General features: G+C 49.4%; 1 protein-coding gene across 2 annotated transcripts in view; it reads left to right on the top strand.

Moving 5' to 3' along the window:
- The first annotated feature begins 5,121 nt into the window (after nt 1-5,121).
- Nucleotides 5,122-22,618, top strand: part of LOC114864077 (A disintegrin and metalloproteinase with thrombospondin motifs 2-like) — a 74,861-nt gene continuing 57,364 nt past the window's right edge. The window contains exons 1-2 of one of the 2 annotated variants that reach the window (XM_029164716.3): nt 5,122-5,477; nt 6,957-7,381. In XM_029164716.3, coding sequence (XP_029020549.1) covers nt 5,390-5,477; nt 6,957-7,381 — 513 coding nt within the window. In that variant the 5' untranslated portion in view covers nt 5,122-5,389. The remainder of the gene's footprint in view (nt 5,478-6,956; nt 7,382-22,618) is intronic. The other variant, XM_029164715.3, reaches the window with a different exon arrangement.

The raw sequence follows: 22,618 nt of genomic DNA, 5'->3' as shown, positions 1-22,618 counted from the left end.
CTACACTCATACGATCTGCTTCTTCTACTTTGTGCTGATAATTCTAACTTCTCCTTAGTTGTCGCTATTAGACGCCTCTGCCACGTAGTCGGTCTCTCTCTCTCTCTCTCTCTCTCTCTCTCTTCGTCTGGTCCTCCATTCGTCATCATCATGCCCTCGCTGTTGCTCTAATTTGTCGGCCGGCCGCCTCCTTTCTTCACCCTAACACACTTGCTCCATTAGCCTTTGGCCAAAGACGCCTGACCCTGCTGAAGCAGCTCCCAGGGCAACGACCACGGCAGACGCCCACCAGCCCTTCCTGCTCCTGCTCACGGCGCAGAGTCCAATCTGACCTGTTGCTACGGCCTCACAATCCACTTTCTAGATGTGTTGAATGAATAAAAGAGACACTGAACTGCAGGGACAACCGCCAAACCTACAGTGTGTCGGTCATTTCCGACTGACATGCAAATCGCCCACACTCCCAATTAGACTCCTGCTAGTCCGTGTGTAACCCAGCGCAGCATTAAAAGCCCTTCCTTTGTGTCGCCGCCGTGTAATACCAACGTCGCACCATTCAATCTCCTCAGAATTGAGCGGCTCACGTGTGGCGGCGCCGGCCTCGACCCTGAATCCGCGCTATGCAGGAGAGGAGAAGAAAGGTTTCCATTCAATTACCAGGCCCTCTTGCCCCCTTGCACTTTGTGGACCTGATAATGCACCTACAGCGTGTGTGTGTGCGTGTGTGTGTGTGTGTGTGTGTGTGTGTGTGTGTGTGTGTGCGTGTGCGTGTGCGTGTGCGTGTGCGTGTGCGTGCGTGCGTGCGTGCGTGCGTGCGTGCGTGTGTGCGTGCGTGTGTGCGTGTGTGTGTGTGTGTGTGTGTGTGTGCGGCCCTGCTATCATACCTGAAAGTGGACGGACCCCGGGGGGATTTTCCCACCTCGGGAGCAGCATTGTGCCTAAAAGTGCCTTTGTCCACTTTATTGAAATGTTAGGAGCGCGTGGAAATGGAGCAAGTAATAAAACACAGCCGGCGTTAGCGCAGCGATGGAGGAATGTGCACACATTGATTTAAGTTTATTAAACTTCACCTCATTGCTTGTATGACGGCATCTTTGACATACTTACTGGCTTTGGCGCTGCCTTGTGACACCTGACGCATCCAGATTAGACTGGAAGTGAGAGGCGCCTGCTAAACAAAATGGCCTCCGTCACCTGGATGGACCCCGTTTAGGGCGATTTGATGGTTAGGATGCTATTCAAATGAACAGAGCTGCAGCTGATCACGCGTGAACCCCGGTGGCCTGCACACAGTCCAAAGGAGGTGTTTGTGTCGCTCACTCATTATTTCTGTCGGCTTTCTCACCCGTCAGCGCGAAAACGCTCTTAGAGGTGGCAGATACTCTGTCTGCCAGTGTGCCATCGCTGTGCACTCTCTAACCTGATCCTGTGACAGAACCTACTTCCCTCCAACACACATGGGCTCCACCAGCTTCTTACCCCGGCTAACCCTCATACTTTCCCACCAGTAATTACAGTACCAGCAGTACTCCTTCCTGGGCCAGACCCTGCGCTTCCTGTGGTCAGGTTAAATCCAGTGGCCTCTGTGTTGGAATTACAGGCCCGGCCGCCCTCCGTTCTCCAGGACCTTTCTGAAGGGAGGCTGCCTGGGAAAATCCACACGCCGTAACCCTGGTCACTGGTGCAGGCCAGGTTCTGACAAAGATTAGTGTCCAGAAAAATAAAAAATTGAATCCTAATCCTCTTAAGAATGGAAGATTAACAAATATTAATTTAGAACTGGACAAGGGAGGAATTTATAGAAGAAACAAGATGGCTTATTTCAACCAGCTGGTTGTTTACTAACCTTTTTCAAATACTAATACTGTAGTAATACCAAGAAAAGCCAACTCCATTACTCAGCAGAATTGAGTTAGATAATATTAGGGCGCAAAGGAAGTATTCTGCTCCAGTGATCACTTGGATGCACCTGGGCCAATCCGGTGAGGGGAAAGAGGTCACGGGCTCCCGCTGAGAGCCTAGAGAACATATGGCTCATAAACAGTCAATGGCGCGTCTGAGGCGCTGCATAAACACTCACCTGAAAGTGGACGGCAGCGTATTGGCATCGCCACTAGAAAGGTGAGGGAACTATTGAGCTGAGGGTTGAGCTCTGTGGGCTCTCACAGAGCTCCACCCAATGAAAAGTGAAAAGTATTGACGAAACCAGCTCCACTGCGAGAGCGTGGGGTTGAGGAGAAAGGAGCAGGTATGGTTTTAGTGCATGTTCCAGTGTGAAACCACATCAGCCGCTTTGCATATGTGCAGCCGCAATGGACCTGTGACTGAATCAGGTCTGAATGAATATAAACGGGGGGTCATGAAGTATTTTATACACCCAGATGCTAGTTGGACTCCCTCTTCCCTGTGCATCCTGTGCACTTACTGTACAGTATGTGAACTGACCGACTTTGAGTGAGGCTGCCGCGTGTCAGGGTTCATGGCTTTGGCCTGATGTGCTGTCATGGGGCTTTGATGCCTCATCATGTGACCTCTCTGAGACACTGAGAACACCTGTCCTTGCACTCATGAGGCATGCTAATGCATGCAGACACATGGCGGCCTGCTGCCTGACCTTGCTAGGACAGCAGGAGTCATTGAAGAGACGGGTCAGGCGGCCCAGCACCACACAGCGTGGCATATGCTGGTTCCACATACGAGCGCATGGGTGGACCTGCACTTACTGTATAGCACATATTCTGCAGACTATATGAAAACCACTCCCTAGAGATCAGATGACTTTTCTTTGCTATTGGCAACTGGAGGTGATCGTGATCAATGAATAGCACAGCGAGTGTGTGTGTGTGTGTATTTCTGTTCTATGCTGTTATTGTTGTCATAGTCTATAGTATAAAATGGTTTTCTAAGAAGCTGCTTGAATGCCACTACACAGTGTAATTCACAGAAGTGGAGGACAAACACTTAAGGCACTTAGCGAACATGTCAACTCATAATTAGATTCTATATTAACCACATACTGCACAGAAATAGTGCAACATGTCGAGAACACAACAGATCCTCCCCGCTCGCCTCGTCTGACCATGTAGTTCTATTCCTCCACTCTCAATCTGTTTGCACATGCACGGACATCTGAACACCCACCTCCCAGACAAACGCACAAATATGTACACACACACACACACACACACACAGATATAATAACCTTCACAAACACAAGTGCTTGCGTGTCTGTTTGTCTGGGAGGAGGGATATTATTGTCTGTCTCTCTCCTGCTCCTTCCAAGTGCACTTTTCAAGGTGCAGGGCTTGGTATCTCCATGGCAACAGCAAAGCGACCAGGAGCTGCGGGAGGGAGGAGGTGGTAGGTAGTGGGGAGAGGGGTGACGGGGGTGGAGATGGTGTTGATGTGCTGGGGAGGGGAGGGTGGGGAGGGGGCGTCCTCTGGTCACAGAGAGGCATGATGGGTGCAGACTTGAGAACGTCTGACATTTTTCTCATGACGTGACGGTGGGAACGGTGGGTGTGGCGTTCTTCCAGGGAGTTTGGTGATGTGCATGTGTGTTTGTGTTCCTAGGCAGCCTTGTGGAGATCTATGCATATAAGAGCCAGGGTGAGAGCTTTGTGAAAGATGACCTTTCACAGGAGGATAACACACTCTCCTCTTAGTGCAGAGTCACTCATATCCAGACAGTGTTTTCCCGATCACAGGTTTTCACTTCACTACTTTACCATCATGATATGACACATGTAGCACTGAAAAAAAAAAATCCCAACATACATTACATACATATTCAGGCCTGTGCTAAATGTTTAATGTAAATGCAAAACAACTGAAGACATCACAGAAAAATTTGTGCATTCAAATAATAATAATAATAATCAACGTCACAGACTTCACTGTTGCATAGATAGGACAAGCTTGATTCTGATTTGACATGTTTAAAATAATGACAGCAACTGCATCACGCTACAGTTAGTAGCTGAAAAAGGCGCAGGTCTCTAATTTCCCTCAACTGCAGAACAGATAAGAAAAGGGAGCGCAGCACATTTTTTATTTGCTTACTACTTATATATATATATATTCAACATTTATATTTGAATACGCCACAAACTGGCTTCTTAAGTTCAATTGACTAATTGAATGGCATAATATCGAATACAAGGTCTAATATTTGCTCAATGTGTTTTTTGATTAAATTATGAATTTAATTTTGTATTTCTTTTTACAGAACTGCAATGGATAAAGAAAGACAGCCTTTTAATTTGTGATGGGCATTTTTTAGCAATTGCTTATAAGCAGTATTTTTTCAGAAATATAATACTCATTTTACAAAAATAAAATGAACAACGTTTTAAGTCTTCTAGGTGTTGATATTATTTGGTGTTCAGAATAGTTTGGCATCACGGAGCATAAACGATGCCAGAGCTTTTCATCATAGAATATATATCTTTTTTTTAGCATTTGTTCGTATGGTATTTACCATTTGTTGTCCATCTTTGTTGTCGACATCAGATTAGTGGTCAGGCGGTAAATGATGTGCTAAATGAGGGCTGTGCAGGTTCGGGCCTGGAAGACTCTTTCTTTAAATTGGACCCTTGGGCCTTACAAAACCGAGTGCGCTTCCGCCGGTGAGCCACGGGGGGCGCTAGCGCTCAGCCAACCCGGGACGCCTGACGGGATATTCAAAGTTTATGCCACACTTGCAGCGTGTGGCGAAGCGGCGAGGCTGAGACTTGAACCCTACTCACGAGCGCGAGGAAGCGCGTCCAAGTTGCAGAGTGGACTTTGGGGGCGCGCCACACGCTGGATGTGCGCTAAATCAGCCGCGCTCGTTAATTTCACCGCATCCCCCGTCGATGCGAGTTGTCAGCGAGCCTGTCAGTCAGCGTGCCCGTAGGTCCGCCGCGCGGACGGCGCTGTCTCGAATGTCCTCTCATCTCACACGCCGAAAGTGTGTGTGGGCGCCCGATGCCCGGTGTGTGTGTGTGTGTGCGTGTGTGTGTGCGCGCGCGCGCGCGCGCGTGAGTGTGGAGTCAGGGAGTTGTCCGAGCACTGAGGTATAGAGTGGGGGAGCACGCACAGTGTGAGAGAGGAGTTGAGCGAAAGAGAGAGAGAGAGAGAGGCGGAGGAGAAAAGAGAGGAGAGTTGAGTGAGAGTGTGTGAGTGGGAGAGAGAGAGCGAGAGAGAGAGAGAGGGAGGGAGAGAGAGATAGGCAGAGAGCAGGATAGAGAGAGGGGAGGAGAGCTCCGTCTCTCCCGGTGCACTTGGCAGTCTAGTTGCGGGCTGCTGTGCTGTTGCTGTCGTGGCGTGGCTGGTCGCGCCAGGCGGGGAACTTCACCACACTGGAGCCCGGAGTCCCACTCTCTCACCTGCGCAGTTCGGAGCTGCCATGGGTCTCTCGCCTGGAATTACTGTCCTAATTATTCTACCGGCCTTTCTGCTGCACACCAGCGGCCTTTACGTCGCCAGTAGCGTTGGTACGTACAGCAGCACTCCGGTCAAACGTGTTACTGTTGATGTTGTTCTCCGCTATCCGCTGATCGCGCCTCATCACCGCACGGCGCGCTTCATGCGCTCACTGGGAAGTGGAGCTCCACGCACTGTTAGCGGCGGAGCGCTGCCCCGCTCCCGCTGCTTCTGTCTCGGGTTTTTTTTTTTTTTTTTTTTTGGTGCCATGCTTTGAAAACAACAGTGCAGGACGCGCGTGCAACTTCTGCGCGTCCTGCTGTGATGCTCGCAGGGACTTTCCGGAGGTCCCTGAACAGGGCAAGCGGCGCTGCGCTTCGCTGCCTCCCACCCGGGTGATAATGTTGTCAGAGGGCAGCTGATGCGCCGGCTGACTGTGGGATTGTGCAGGGAAGTAGCCTAACACTATCTGATTCGGCCGCTGTCGCATCTATCGATCTGTCACAGGACACTGGAGTCGGATGTCAGTTTATTGATCGGACTATTATCAAATCATTCCTCCAACATGGAGGCTCGGGAAATGTTAGAAGTGTTTACCCATGCGGGCAACTTTGTAAATGACAAAGAAGCAAGATATAATAACGCTGAAAAGGTGATGCTTGGCTCTGTGACGTCTGACTCGTCGTCATGACATTGACACCGTAAAGTGGCCTTGGATGCGTGCGTGTGTGCGCGCGCGCGCGGGGAGCGTCACTTTCTTAATGCACCTGTGTTGTTGCTGTCACACGTGAACGAGGAACATCTTCACCGCGGGCGTCAGTTCAATTGCACTTTTTTACTCGCTGTATAAATTGCCGCTGTTGCAATTGAATAATTACGACGGTGATGGTTTTAGGGGAAATTGATTTTAAACGCGCATCGCGTTACGTGTTTATGCATCACATTAATTAAAACGTTTTATAAACGCCAAGCTGTTCAGTTGAGATGTCGGATCAGATTTGTTATTCTAAATGCGGTCGGTGTCGAGGTTATAGAAATCATCTTTCTCGGATCGAGCGCCCTGATAGTGAGGAAACAGCGTGAGAAAGCCGCAATTATCACTTTGATCCGGCACCGGCTTCCCTGTTGACGGTGGAAGGGCACAGACGGTGTCAGGAGCGCGGCGGCTCTGCTGAGGCTGCCGTTTCCAAACCGAACGCGCACCATCGAGGGGTCGCCTCGGGGTTCATGGGTGGGGCTGTGCATGTGCGCGCGCGTGTGTGTTTCCCTTCTCCTTAATCCCTTGTTAAATATAGGTGAAATAAATAAACAATTCCATAACATACCTGGCATTTTCTCTCTCCTCTCTTTCCCGTCCCTCTGACTTAACACCCTGTCACATCTCCTCCCTCTCATTCCGCTGCAACCACAAACTATATTTTCCTTTCCCCATCTTTAACACATGTTGTGCATCAAATAACAATAATTCCCTGCCTCGCTCACCTGCTTCTGCCTCCTCTCTCATTACCCACTCTCCCACCCTGTCCCTCACGGTCCCGTCCTTTCCTCAGACTCCCTGCAGCACGTCCTGGGGGAGTATGGACTGGCGAGGCCGATCCGTGTGGACGCAGAGGGCCGCTTCCTGTCACACGCCATCTCAGCTGGCCGCGTGGTAGGAGGGCAGTCCCGTAGGCGCCGGAGGAGGGAGGTAGGCGGAGGCAATGATGAGTGGGAAGGACCGAGAGGAGCCGAGGACGACCAGGAGCCGCCGGCCCGTCGGGACCGGCTTTACTACAACGTCACGGTCTTCGGCCGGGAGTTCCATCTGCGTCTGCGTCGCAATGCCAGGCTGGTGGCCCCCGGAGCCAAGATGGAGTGGCGTGATGACAATGACAGCACCAGGCAATATGAACCGTTGCACGATGACTGCTTGTACGTGGGTGACATCACAGACGCACCGGGAGCCTCGGTGGCTATCAGCAACTGTGACGGCCTGGTGAGTGGACGACCTGTCATCTTATGTTTCTGGCTGCTTTCACTGAGCGTGCGTGTGTGTCTGTGCTAGGTTTCTCTCATTGACTCTGTAGGTCGGAGGTTGATGTAGGTTCATGAGTTTTTATTGTAATATCTAAACTTTGCCCCCGTATGTTTAATGATGTTACGGGGGAGAGGGATTGTTAATGGTTTGCAGGTAAAGTGTGTCTGTATGAGCATTAGAAGCCCTTATAGCACTAGATGTGAGTGTCATATAACCTCTCCATACAGAGGGTGCATTGATTACAACAGTAACTGAATGACAACCGCCTCCTTTAAATATTTTGGTTGCGCAACACTTGCTCAAAGAGCTTGAATTGTAAATGCTTTTAATAGAGCCGGGCGATGAATAAAGGGGAAGCGGCAGCGATGGCCAACAGTTGGTGAATGGCTGTCGGTGAGGCAGCGAAGTGTGATACCGACCGTGTGAAGACTGCGCTCAGGAACAGCTGAGAGGAGAGGATGCGGAGAGATGGAGGCCGGTGTCTGAGGATGCGTGGAAGGTGGAGGGTGACGGACGGGTGGGATTATGGGGAGGGGCTCCGCTCATTAGGGGAAGTGTTCATTAGTCAGCCTGATCAGCCCACCTCTGGAGCCGAATAACAGCATCTGGATGTGTTTAGGTTTGAGGACACTGGGGACTGAGAGAGCAGGCAGGGAGCCAGAACAACACAGACCTGACATTCCCACTTAGCCTGACAGCAGCCAGTGGCAGCTCGCTGCTGCTGCTGCTGCTGCTGCTGCTGCTGCTGCTGCTGCTGCTGCTGCTGCTGCTGCTGCTGCTGCTGCTGCTGCTGCTGCTGCTGCTGCTGCTGACTCCGGCCTGTCGTTCCAGGGCCTCTTGGAAATGGCTGGGAAAGGTTACTGTCCAAGTGTAGAGGGTTCCAGGAAACAGACAAGTTTTAAAGGGCACATGGCATGCACGCTTTTTTGAAATATAAAATAAATAATAAGATATAAATAAAGTTTGTTTTTTTCCCAGTGTGTCTTACTGGGATCTATTTGAGCCCAGTGCGGCAAGTGGAAATAATGACAGTAACCAAAATTTGCCCAACAGTTTATTTTTTCACATTCGATACTAGGGTACTTGACAAAAGAGGATAATGATTTTTTAAACACGGACATGTTGCAGTTTATCAGCCAGCTAAATGGTAATAAAATGAAAACACCCTTTGAATAATGACATTAGTTCTGTTCACAATTAATTTGTTTTGCTGCGCTCATGTCATTACTAATCAATTCCTAACAGCCTCTTTGGCAAGCCAAGAAATCTATCCACGCTCTGCGAGTCTCTCACTGTACACTATGTCCTTTTAGAACTAGCAGAGCCATAGAGCCCAGTTCTGCCCCGCTGGGCCCGCTTCCTCGGCGACCCGGACACCTGGTTAGAGCCCTTTCTGCCCTGCGTTGCCATTCACAGCCAAGGAGCACTGGCCGGTGTCCAGTGTGTGAGGAAGGTTGGGAGGGAGGCCAAGAAAGGAGCAAATAGGGTTAAAAGATCTCAAAACTTAGCAAATGGCTGGAATAAATAAGCAAAGAAACAAGAAAAAAGAAAGGCTCTGAGTGGACCAGTGACCTTTGGAGGGAATTGGATTTCTATGAACAGAAGCTGTGATCAGCTGGTTAGTTCTCTGGATGGTTTAGAGGAGGTGTGTGTGTGTGTGTGTGTGTGTGTGTGTGTGTGTGTGTGTGTGTGTGTGTGTGTGTGTGTGTGTGTGTGTGTGTGTGCTTTTATTAGTGCAGGGCAAAATCGAATTAAAACTACAGCCGAGGGTGTGCATGCGTATGCGTTGGTGTTTGTCTGGATCAACAGAATAAAAGCTCTTTAGGATGTTTTCACTTCACGCGTGAGCACGTGTTTGCAGATGTGCGTCTGTGAACACCTTGTTGGTTTCATTTGTGGTGGAGACTCTGCGCGAATAGAGACGTTTTGTGAACTCGTCTTAGTCGGAGGTCTGTCTGCAATGTAGTAAAGCTGCCAAAGCTTGACAGATGTAGTCTTGGGGGCGCGAAGAAACGTCGGCAAAAAAGTCAGCGGCGTGATGAAGAGGCCGGGAGTGATCCAGGACCAGAGAGTGATCCAGGACCAGGGAGCGATCCAGGACCAGGGAGTGATCCAGGACCAGGGAGAATCCTGGCGCAAAGTCCCGGACTTCAATTCCGCGTGAATGGGGCGACGCGTTTGTTCGAGCGCGTATCTGAACCTACGGCCGTCGCCGGTGCTCGTCCTCGTCTACGACGTGGAGGCTGTTTGATGTCTCGGCCCGATGTTGTGCACACGCGGGTGTGAGGTCAGGTGCATTCCTGTGTGCGGCTGCTTGGGATCTCGTGTGGAATGTTGAGTGTCAGCAGAGTTTCTTATTTTGCTATTTTGAGGACATAATGGAGGGGTGTTATGGGTTACTGCTTTTTTTACTTTCCAGCAATAGATACAGTGCAAAGACCAAAACATGGTCTGTCAGAAAAAAAAGTATGTAATTTCCCTGTGAATTGTAGTAAGAGTAAACTTGAAACTGTGCAGAACAGTTGATATAGAGACCAGCTGTGGTCGTACTGAGGCAGGAGGATGATCCCCTTCCAGATACCATTGTGTCATGTGAGGCTATGTCACCTTTAATCAGCAGGCTGTCACAGGGCAGGGAAGCTGCAGGTTATTGTGGGAACACAGCATCACGTGGGCCGGTGGCTGTGCACCCAAGCCAGAGGTGAGATCCAGATGTGCGTGTGCCCTGTCATCTAGGAGTCCACCTCTCACACTCCAGCTGGATGCACATCTGGATGACAGGCCACAGACGCGGTGAAGCAGCGGGGCGCGGTCGGACCCGCCGGGGACCGGACCGGATCCGAGCCCAGGTCCGTCCGGAGCCGCCCGGTGAGAGCCACAGCTCCCATTGCCTCTCCGGCTCTTTTCCCTGGCTCTCCGTGTCGCCCGTGTCTCGGCCGGCGGCCGTGGCAGCAGGCAGGAGAGCTCTCCTAATGATGGTCTTAAAAGAGCCGGGGAAATGACAGACAAGGAGGAAAGAAAAGCAACGTGGCAGACAGCTTTTTGCTCCCCAACACCTGCAGATTCAGGAGGAAAAAAAAAAAAAGAGGCAGCAGGAGACAATGAGTCTGTTTTTAGCAACAGCTCTGCTCCCGAGTGTTGATCAGATAAGAGGTGCTGCAGGTCAGGGGTTCGGGCCTCTGTCTGTGCAGAGACGCTGGTTACGAGGAGCCGGATCCAGATGTGCTGCTCCTGCTGTTAGCCGGGCCGCCGCGTTTTATTGGCTGGTAATTAGCTTCCTTCCCGTGCTGGTGTTGCTCCTGCCGTAATCCCGTCTTTTCTACGCATGTGCCTCGGTTCACGCGTGTTATTAAGTGCACAGCGGGACCGCTGCAAGGCGGCTGTGTTATTTTGGTGCTTTCATTGAAAAGACAGCGAGCGGAAAATGCCAAAGCATTGTCAGGTGCTTTATTTGTTTCTTCTGAGGGCGGATGCTCGGAGACGGCTCCGTCTCCGCCAGCGCTCTAAAAACATCTCCGGGATGTAATAACAATTCAGTGTAATTATGTTGTGATTTTTAACGCGACCGAGATCAGAGCGGTTGTAAAGTTGCGTAAGGCTGCAGCCGCACACGCACCGACGCCAGACAGGCTGGCAGAGGGTTTGTGTGACGGTGTGTTGACAGAGGGGGCAGGCCAATTACTCTAATAGCCCCAGAACAACACTAAACGCGGGCGACATGGACACTCGCGCCCGCCACGCCTCTGGAATACGCTCAGTCATTACCTCCACTATCGGAGTCGATAGCGGAGCCTCTGGACTGAGCCGAGCCATCCATCCCTTCAGCCGCCCCGGCAGTTAAGCTCGGTCATGCGTGGCAGCTCACTGGGCCCTACTGTGTGTTATTCCACCCCGGGTCACACGATAAGCAGCTCTCAGCTGTAATCAGCTCAAATTGAAATGATGACATCAATTACAGCACGGCACACAGCTGTTATTGACCCCGGCCCTCGCTGGCGGTGCACAGACGGCCGTGAGTGAGAGGAGGAGAGACGGGAGAGGGGAGGGGTGGAGGGGCGACTGCAGGAGCCGCGGGGCCGGAGGGAGGGCCGGGTGCGGAGAGGCCAGGCTGCTGAGGCATGGCATGAATGGAGAGACTGACAGCGAGAGAGGAGGAGGAGGAGGAGCGCGTTCTCGGGATCTGATTGCAGGTTCCACCCTGCAGTGTAGCTCCACTCAAACACACAATTACTCAATCTAGAGCTATTAGCAGACAGCGAGAGAGGAAGACGGAGAGAGAGGGGGAGAGCGAGTCAGACAGAGAGTAGGCCCATTCTGCGAAACGCTGCACAAAGCAAAGGAGTGCTTTTACCAGAGCTGTGATTATTGCCGCTCAGTCAGTGCACTTAACCAGCCCCCTTTGCCTCTCTTTCCTCTCGTTCTCTATCATTTACAGAGCGCTGGCTCAGAGCGCACGGTTTGTTTGAGTGGTTGAAATAACAGGATTCACCTACCTGAGAAAATAGAGCAGTGGAACCCCGATGATTACAGGGAAACACGCCTGTGATGTAACCATTATAGCGGATCATCGCAACCTGATAGCGCAGAGGACGGAGGACTGCTCCGAGCCTGTGATGTCACCACGGAATGTGGATTTCCTCCATTCTGGGACAACGTAGTAGAATAAGGTTTCCAGGATAGGAACAAAAAAAAATAGGAAAGCAAAAGCTACTGGGTCCGACTCTGAACAAGTTCCATCCCAAAGGTTAGATGAGAGCAAATTCTCCAAGCAGGAAAATGAGTCCGGGAAAGGCTGACACACATGCTTTAGTGTGTTGAGTTTGGTGAGTCGCTGTTTCCATGCAAAATGATGTGAAACATTGCTGCGTGCTCATGAAAGTGGATGCAGGTCAGGTTAGAAGAACACAGTGAAATAAGATTGAGGTCCAGACATGCAAAGGAGAGGGATCTGTTTGTGCTAGACACCAGCAGCAGGGAGTCAGTCAGTCAGTCAGTCAGTCAGTCAGTCAGTCAGTCAGTCAGTCAGTCAGTCAGTCCCACAGGCCGCAGGCTGTGCAGGAAGCGGATCGATGCTCGCCACATCAGCAGTTCTCCAGCTAACGGGCTTCAGCAGCCTCTGTGGAAATCAGGATGAGACTTCCCCCCCGCGTTGGAGCGCCCTAACACGCCTTCTGCCTGCCCACTGCTGGCTGACCCCCCCGTCCCAATGTGGCCGCACCACGCTCCCCTCCCGGTCCCCACACAGGTGGCTCTGTGCTCCTGAAGCTTCCGCTTGTCTGGAAGTTTTCCCTGCATAATCCGCACAAACAGACTGGAGAGTGAGAGAACAAGAGGGGAAAGGGGGGAGGGGGGCGAGCGAGGGAGTGAGCTGGGGGCATCTTAATGGGCCCAAGCCTGAACAGGAACAGCAACATCATAACCGTCACCACCTGCTCAGTCAGGAAGCGGGGGGGGGGGGGTCGTCTTGGTTAACAGAGATCTCTGGTCACTTACCTGCCTCCCGCATGCGAGTTAATGAGACTTCAAATCCCCCTGCATCAGAAATATGTGAGCGCTTTGTCCAATGGGCTGATCTAATTAGCTCCGTTTGCTCTGGCTCTGTGTTGACGTGTTTTGCTGCCTCGCTTGCATTCTGTGTTTGCACGTTACTTAATGTCAGCGCTTCACGTCCGTCTGTCTACGTGCTGCACAGCATCTATGGCTGAGCATCCTTTCGCTCGGTGCAGGAGGCAGCAAAGAGGCAAGAATCACACCTCGTACCAGAAACTCACACCCTCCTCATCTTACTCAGGCTGCCTGTTTTTGTTGTCTGCAATAGAAAAAGATTACACCGAGAGAAAAAGTGATTATGTTTGGGGTGGGGGTTGCTACTGCATGAAGACCTGCGTGTACCAGCATATGTAATATCTTATATAATAATATATTGTATTCTAATAACTGACTCTGTGGGGGCTGGAGTGAAGCAGCAGAAACAAAGAAACACATCTAGCGCTTTGATCACAGTGACTGATCGTCTGCCAGTTTCTACACACAAAGCTGTGACTACTGCCTTAAAATGATATAATGCTCCTGCCAAGATGTAACGGAGACTGAGGATGACCACGTCCGCGTATGGCTCCATGTGGGACTGGACCCCACTATAGAGGGACCTCTGAGCCAGAATAAAGGCCAAGGACCTCAGTAACATTGGGTGGTGCAGTCAACATGGCGCCGATGACTGTCACACGGTCGTTATCTCTCAGATTTGCTATTTCCAAGCGAAGAACCTGAACAATGACATGGAGGTTTATGAGCTGTGATATAAATTCCCCGTAAAAGAGCAAATTGTGCATAAATAAACACATCCTGTCGGTCTAAATCATTCTATATTGCGCAGAGTGAAATGTTTAAAGCTTCAAATCAAGGCTCTCCTGTTCACGGTAGTCGTTTTTCAGCAGCATGCGCGGCGAGAACTGAAGACACTGTAACTGTGCATTCTCATGTTTTGTGCAGCTCATTTTGTGAGATTAACTTAATTGCTCACAGACACGTTGATATTATTAGAGGAGGATGCGGCTAATTCATTTCGTGATGATGTCCTGTTGGCCGTGACCTGTTCACTGCTGGATTTACCGTTGGCTCCGTCCAGTTGTTTCCTCCATCGTGTGACCAAGCGGAGCCTTAAGCCGCTGCCCCAGCGGTCGCTCATTCCTGAAACGCAGCCTTCTCTCCTGATTGGTTAAAAACCTTTTTCCTTTGCGCTAGTGTTGGCACTGAGTACAGGCAACGCACCTCGTTTACTGTCTATCAAGGGATTATTATGTTATTTATCGATAGCTGTGGCTTGTGGCAGCCATGACCTCTGACCTTGCTATGAAATTGCAGGAAAACAAGAAACTAAAGCGATCAGCTGACACATCGATAGAAAGCTGTCTCTCATGAGTGTGACGGAACTGTAAGTTTGCGTAAAAGCAGGTACTGTCAAGTGATAGTACAGAGCATAATTATTATGTTGAGAGGTCAAGGTCCTCCATCCTCCCTCTCCCTCTACCCTCCAGCCTCAGCAGCAGGGTGTAGACTTGCCAGGCAGGTGTGGCTGCAGCTGACTGATGCAATGTGACTGGACCCTCTTCTCTGTCCTCTTTGCTGGTGTGTGTGACAGCATGAAGCCTCTGTTTCCTTTTGCTTTAATTGGTTAAGAGGAAGAAATCATTTCTGGGACTCGCTGACCTTCCTCTGGAGCGTTGCTCTATAGGTCTGGACCGAGTCCAAACTGATTGGAAGATTAGATGTTTTAAAATAGAGAAATGAACCAGGATGTGCAGCAATATAAAAACATTTTTTTTTCTTCTTATAGTCAGTTGCCAAATTACAATTCTCTATTTTTAGTGTTGGAAGAAAGTGTTTCATAGTGTCACCATATGAGTCAGCACAATCAGCACTAAATTTGCCTCCAAATGTTTCGTAGGATCCTGCATCAGTCACGCTGTCTTCCTGGTAGTGGTGTTAGGGCTGTCACTTCTGCACAACAAATCGTAGCTGGAAACAAAGAATTCCTGCAGATGAAAGCGACAACCTAACTGATGCGTGTTGTTGAGGGTCGTGTGGGTGTTGCACGTTTAACAAACGGGGTTTGTAGATACTCCACGGGATGCGGCCGCAGAGGCGCCGCCCACTGAGCAGAGCTGATTCAAGCTACAGTAGCAGCCTCACACCAGGACAGTGGAGCCGTGTGTGTGGACGGGCCTGGTGTTTGGGCCTGATCCACTCTGTGCTCTGATCTCACTGCCCATCCATCTTTATCTCTCCTTCGCCCTCTCCCTCCCTCCCACCCCCCCTCCCACCACTGTGTGTAGAGGTCATAGCCCCGGCTGAGCCACAAGCTGTTGCTGCCTCACACCGGCCGCTCTACCTGGTGATGCAACCAGCACGGCCAGTTTATCATCACACACACCGGCTTTAACACTGTGTGGGACTGTGTACGGCTGGTAAAGCTACACACACTGGGTCTTGTGTCCATCGTATACAGTAGCTGGACTTGATGATCTATAGATCATCCCACACTCGCTGAAATATTTTGATGTACCTGCATCAAAACACAGTAGTTTGTGTAATTATTCTGTCCGTTACATCTAGTAAAGTTTGGTGACTTGGGATTCAAACAGTGGGGAAGTGGAACTTAAATGTGCTGCCTCAGCGCTACGCGGCTGTGGAGGGTTTTATTGTGTTCTGCGGCTCGCTTGTGTGTTTGTTAATGAAGAGTTTTCCTCCTCGGCGGTGGCAGCTCTTTGTTCACGTCGTTCCACTTGTTTCAAACAAAACGCTCCTTGCTGCTTCTCCCACATTTCCAAAAATGTCACCCGGCTACAAATTGCTCAGTGCACGGGGATAAACAGTATTAGTATGTTTATGTATCCTAGAGTTCCATTACTGTATATTGGGGGTTTGGTTCGAACTGGTTAATTGCTGTTGGAGAGCTTCAAGCGGAAATAATCGGAGCAGAATCTCGGATTGCGGGTCTTTGTTTACTCTCCTCGCACGCTGCCGGACGGCACTGCTGCTTTTCTGCGGCAGCTGTTTCTGGAGCTCATCTCTCAGCGTCTACAGCAGAGGGGGGCGGCTGAGGCGGGGTAATTTGGTTAGGTGAGGTAACTATGAGCTATGGCGGAGAGGATGGCAGGCCCTCTGACAGCCACTCGCTGGTGATGTTCTTTGATGTATAATGGCAATATGAGGGAGCAGAATGGTGCAAAGAACCACCCCCCTCCCACGTGCACACACACCTATAGGCTTTCCTTATAGGAGCTAACAAGCACAGGCGCCTGTGTTCTCGGGATTAAGATCTGTGTTTGATCCCACTCATAGCATTACTTGAAGAGAATAATGTGGAGGGGCGACTCTCAGCAAAATTGTATAAAATCCTTTCTCAAGTAATTTTGGCTCTCGTTCAGCATGTGACAGCGTGAGTGGCTTTTGCTAAAGAGCTCGTAGCTCAAAGGGGGAGGAAGAAGCGGCGGTGGCTGTTGGCCCCGCTTCCCGGCCTGCAGTAATTGGGGCCAATGGAGGAGCGGGTGTTTCCCCTGCAGATGAAGCCTGCGGTTGAGCTCCGCGAGGTGAGAATGACAGCGTGAGTGTTGCGCCTCAGCTGGAGAAGATGCAGATCCGCATGCGTGTTGCTTTGAAGGCGCCGGGGTTTCCCAGTGATTCCCAGTCTGTACTTTCTGTGGCGTTAAGTTTGTTCTGAGGAGATGGTGTAAATCGGCTCTTGAGTCAGTAACTTTATGTGCGTTAATGTTGTACGCTTTCAGATCCGGGATGAACCATATCTGTTTCCAAACCGATATGTTGTATCAACAAAAGTCTGTAGCTCGGATGCTAGAACTGTGAGGATGTCTCAGTGTTTTAATTGGCACCCACAAATTTATGCAGCACAACACAGAGTCGCGTATGCATTCACACACTCACACAGCCTCAGGCTGTGTCCTTAGTCCTGCCTTCCTGTCCCTACTGTTTGTTTGCATATGCCTAGCACATTTTAAGTGGGTTCAAGTCGTAGTATGGTTGTACTTGGTTTCATGTACTGTAGCTGACAGAATCTCCAAACTGGCCAATCAGGAGGCAGTTTGGCAGGTGCTGCTTTCACCATTTACCTCTCCTCGCTACAACTGCAGTTGTTTTAAGAGTCTCCGGTGACACACTGAGCATGACAGGAGTGCAGACACCAAGTCCTTGCTGCTGGAATATTTGACCTTCCGTCCTACGGCAGAGTCACGTTTCTTGTCTTGACTTTCTCTGTGGCTTTTTCTGAAACCGGATACAAAGATTTCATTTGGCACCTCTGTGCCGTTTGACCGATCTTCTTAAAATACATAAATGCTGCACCTGGGGAAGGCCGTATGTGTCCACATTTAAATAAATAAAATACACCTTTAGATGAGTTTATAAACAGCTTCAGGGTGGATCTCACCTCTGATTCTCATGGGGGGGGGGGCACATCGTCTCGGATCTGTTATTGCACTTACACTGAAGTCTCTGCTAGTCTTGTTATTGCGACACGCACACACACACACACACACACACACACACACACACACACACACACACACACACACACACACACACACACACACACACACACACACACACACACACACACACACACACACACACACACTCTCCCTCCCTCTCTCTCTCCAGGCAGAGAGTGAAGCTTGAAGCATGCCCTGGAATATTCTTTCTCAATTTATGTGAGAGTGCTGTGGATACGCGAGCGCTGGCCGAAGCCCTTCTTTGTCATGGAAACACCAATTTTTAATCTTGACTCTAAACCAATGAATTCAAACTTCTCACACCGACTAATGAACAGACCGGCTAACGCAAGTACCCCGGCATAATTACGGCGGGCACATACACACCCCTTTGAAACGGGAGGTGTGCAAAAAGGCAGAATAAAAGGAGTGGAGGTGCTAAGCATCAAAACAACACCTGGATTATTAATACCACGTACCTGTATCATAGCAAAGACAGCGCGCTGATAGCTGTTAAAGGTAAAGCGCTAACTGAAGGAAAGAGACACACTTGCATTCATCGCGTATGAGGTGCAGATAAGCGGCTTTGCGCAGATTTAACGAGTAGCGCGTCGGTGGGAGGCTGAAGCAGGAGCGCTGTTGTTCATATATAACATGCATCCGGCTGCGCAGAGCTGGAATATGGAGAAAGTGACCTGCCAGACTTTGGCCACACCCAGTTTTTTACATTTTCACAGGCGGCTCCGGCGGTATCCCTGGCTACTGCTGGTAACCTTGGTGATACCGGTGGAGATATGCTGCAGTCAGGGGGCGTCGCCAGGGCGTGATATGAAAGCATAGTTGGAGAAGCGTGTGCGTGCGCCTGTTTATGTGTACGTGTTCGAGATCCCGATTGCAGCCTTCGCCAGAGTCCTTATTTTGACGTATCCTTTGATGACGGCATTGGCATTCGAGCAGCCTCACACACACACACACACACACACACACACACACACACACACACACACACACACACACACACACACACACACACACTGGAGAAGGGGGAGAGACTGAGGGAAACGCATTGAAATACGAAGCAGAATCGCCACTTTTGCATAGACCTTTTTTAATTACCGTGGATGCTCATAAGTAGAGAGTTTAGGTGTTTGTCTGCTTTATAAACTACTTCTGTAGTTTCCAGTGTGTTTGGGTTTCTCCCCGTGGGCCCGTGAGGCCACAGAGTCAGGACTGGCCCCTCTCTGTGTGATTTATGGCCAAATGAATGTGCTTCATCAACACTATTGTACACTGTATCTCCAGAGCAACCCAGCGACACATCCTCAGCATCCTCACTAATTCTATACTTGTGAGGCTATTAGAATTAGATAATAAGCTAATCAATACAGAAATTAGCATTTGGAACTAGATTGTGTGAACATTAGTCAGTTGCAAATGAAACTTTGAATTGCAGTACCTCGAGGGGCAAAATAAATTAAATCAGTTCTTAAGTTTTTAGGTTAATTTTGTGAAAAGTATTTTCACACGGCAGCATTTTCCCCATTATTCTTGATTTCAGCCCATTTGTCACTTCCTGAGTTTTACACTGACATGTTAAAAAAAATAACTAGTTTATCCGAACAGGGTCGCGAGCGGCCTGGACTGACGTTGTCTTTTCATTTTGCTACTTTGTGCTAATCCTCCCCACTCCTGCCTTTTAATGTGCATAATCCCACCTCGCGCCATCCCCTCGCTAATGCACGGGGAGCAGCACGGCCGAGCGGAGGCGATGCGGGCTGGAGCTAGCAGCTTCCCAGAGAGGGTTGAGGCGGAGGCCAGCGATGTTCACTCGTCTGTCGAACACGCACACTGTCTGTCCTCCACCGCGGAGAGAGGCTCCCCTGGCCTGGGCCGCCTTCATCAACACACCGGCAATGTGCTGCGCCCAGCGTTTTCCACTTACTACAACACAGTCACTATCCGGAGACGGAGGCAGACGTGGGGAGGAGGCGTGAACATCATAGTCACTGACTACACACAGTATGTAGATGACTTGATTGCCATTCTCCGTTCCCCCTCACGCTTGCTGGCTTCCATTTGCAGTCTGTGCCACCTTCCCCGACGTCCTTATCCTTTCATCTCCCCCTCTTCTTCTCCTCCCAGCCTCCTCAAGAGAAAGCGGTCATTACTAGATCCCCCTCAGGTTCCTCATAATCAAATATTTGACCTAATGAAAGGATTTAATTACTGGTTGCCCAGCACTGGAGGTGTTGGATTACTGCTCCCTCTTTTCATTTTCCCTGCAATTTATCACTATCCTGACAGCAAGGGCGTGTATGCGTTTGCAAGTGTGTGTGTGTGTGTGTGTGTGTGTGTGTGTGTGTGTGTGTGTGTGTGTGTGTGTGTGTGTCTGAATATATTCTTTGAAGCAGCATGTTGAGGGAGTGAGTGTGGACCTGTGTACAAATTTGCAGTTAGTTGGCCACTTGAGACGGTGCCAGCAGAATGACTTGTTGAAAACGGCATGTAAACTGCGCTAACGCCTGTGCGTTTTCTGAATAAGCGCGGCCTTCCTTCACATCCTCCCTGTGCCAGTGTCCAGACAGGGGCGATGATCACAGCTGATGCAGCGAAGGCAGAAAAAAGGACGAGACGTTTCCGCGAGTGTCCGGCGCGTTTAGATTTAACCGTGAAGCAGACGGGATCAGAAGGAGGGTCGGACAAAGGAGAGCAACACGAGTGGGAGGAGCGAGGCTGGAAATGACTCCTGAAGCCGTTCTCTCTACCTGTTTGATGTCACGTACTGTAGCACGGACATTTTCACTAAGTCTGAGATCTCCCCATGCAGAATGAACCTACAGCTGGAGGGTGGAAACTGTGCTTATTTATAATAACTAGCTTTATGTATTCATTTATTAATTTTTTTTAAAGGGCAAAATGAAAATACTTGGCGAGCATGGATCAGCATGAGACGTTTGTCATCCGGGACAGCTGCTCCCGAGCATCTCAAACTTCTGTTTACTACCGAAAGTGACTAATTCTTGATATTTTCTGGGTTACACTACTCACAAAACATTCAAGATGGTGACATGCCTTTAAAAAGAAATCATCCCTATTAGGACTGGAACACCTTTTATGCAAGAGAGAACATTTTTACTATTTTTATAGTGGAATAAGTGCAATATTATTGTTTACTTACATTTGAAGATTTCAGTGTTAACTTAAACACTTTAAAATTATTTAACTCAACAGATAAGTACAGCGTATTTTAAGTTTAGTAACAATGAGGTTAGATGAACTCAACTGACTTATGCTCAACCTTCCCATTAAAACATGACAATCGTGATGTTGAGAGAAAAGCAGACTCAGTGCCTGCTGTTCATGTGTGTTACTAGCATGGTCTGTCTATTCCGTTATGCTCCACTTATTCATGTCACACCAGCATTCTGCACTATGGCCCATGTCCCTGTCTCCTCCTACCAGATCCAGCCGCTGAGATCTTCCTCGTCTCTGCCTCCTGACCCACAAAATTAAATATGTGTGAGAAATTTAAGGTGATGTGGCAGATTTCCAGCCCTGTCCCTTTTCCCAGGCCCGCCCCCAGGAATTATTAGATAATAATTATTAGTGTGTGTGTGTGTGTGCGTGCGTGCGTGTGCGTGCGTGTGTGCGTGCGTGTGTGTGTGTGTGTGTGTGTGTGTGTATGTGACAGAAATGGCTCCCATCAAGAAATTGCTCAATCACATGTATTCCTGACCTACTGACCCCTATGTTTCCATAGCAACCAGGCTTGATTAAACACTGAGTGTACTGATGCTGCATTCATTCCCCAGATCCCTCGGCCTGTGATGCTTGCATTGAAAGGTTGGGGTCCTTTATCCGTGCTTTTATCTGCAGCGCCGTGTAGCCCATTCAGAATCATCGGTGTAACTGATAACTAGAACCGGCTTTATCTCTATGTTTCTGTTCTTACTGTCTAAATGGCCTCGTTTCAAAGAGGCCGCTTTAATTTGAAAGCTTCCCTCTGCAATCTTAAGGCTTACAGGAATATCAGTAGCATTACCGCTGAGCTTTCCTTGACACGTCTTGAAGCATCTCGTCCACACAGCCGGCACACGGTTCCAGCTGATAGATGCGCTGTTGCCTTTCATGCGGCCGGCCGCTCTGACTGATACCTTTACTAGTGTCTTGCCTGCTGTGCAGAGCTGTTGTGGCTGCCATTCACCGGGTGGCCTTCTGCACGGTTTCCGGCATAAAGATGAGTTGACCTCCAGTGCGCTTGTGTGGTGTGTGTGCCTGCATGCTTGATCGCTGAAAGACACGGTTTTAGCTGAAAAGTAGTGTTTTTGCTACTGTACCTCACAAGGTCACTCACCAACAGGGTTCACAGCTTTCCTGAGCCAAACACTGTTCTCGTAAAGCAATATTTGCATCACTACTAAGGTAGTAATGATGTCGTCCCTCCCTCCGATTGGCTGATGAACACGGTGTCACAGGTGATGAGAGCAGGAGCAGAGCAGTCCAGTCAAGGTTGAGCTGTTGAGTGGATTTCCTTACCTTGAAGCTGACAGCTGAACGACCGGTTACATGTTAAATGTGAGCGTCACAGAAATCCAGAAAAAGCTGGTAATTTGTCTCTGTTTGTGACATGAGCGGGTGGGGGTGTTCGTTTAACACAGTCAGTAGCAGGAGTGGAGGGCGGACAGGTCAGGGTGCGCGATCGTTATCCTGGGACTGCTGATCGGTCAATACTGATGCTCAGCTGACGGGGCTGAAAGGAGTGACATAAAAAACGCAAAGACGCAAAAACACAGACGCAAAAAGAGAATAAACTCAGTCATGCAAAAAACTCTTTATTTTTTCAGAACAATGCATAATGAGTAACACTTCCGTTAATATGCTATTAAATAGCAAGTTGTAATATCATAATTACAAGTTGTAATTAATTGCAATTTTACAAAAATTATAAATAAGAAGCTAAAAACTTCAACAGTCATTTTCACATTAAACAACAATATTGCAATAAATAACTAAACTATAATAGCCCTGTAAGCAATGAGACTGATATGATGTGTAATTTGCTGCCAGTACTGGAGTGTCTTATTGTCTGATCTCCGTCTTTCATGTCTCTTATCCTGTTTGACCAGTGCAAATTTCACTCATCGCACCAGTTAATCCTTAAATACAACATCTCGTGACACAGTTTCAG

Source organism: Betta splendens, chromosome 10 (assembly GCF_900634795.4).
Source record: "Betta splendens chromosome 10, fBetSpl5.4, whole genome shotgun sequence".
NCBI classification, from domain to species: Eukaryota; Metazoa; Chordata; class Actinopteri; order Anabantiformes; family Osphronemidae; genus Betta; species Betta splendens.
This window is presented reverse-complemented; position numbering and strand designations above follow the sequence as displayed.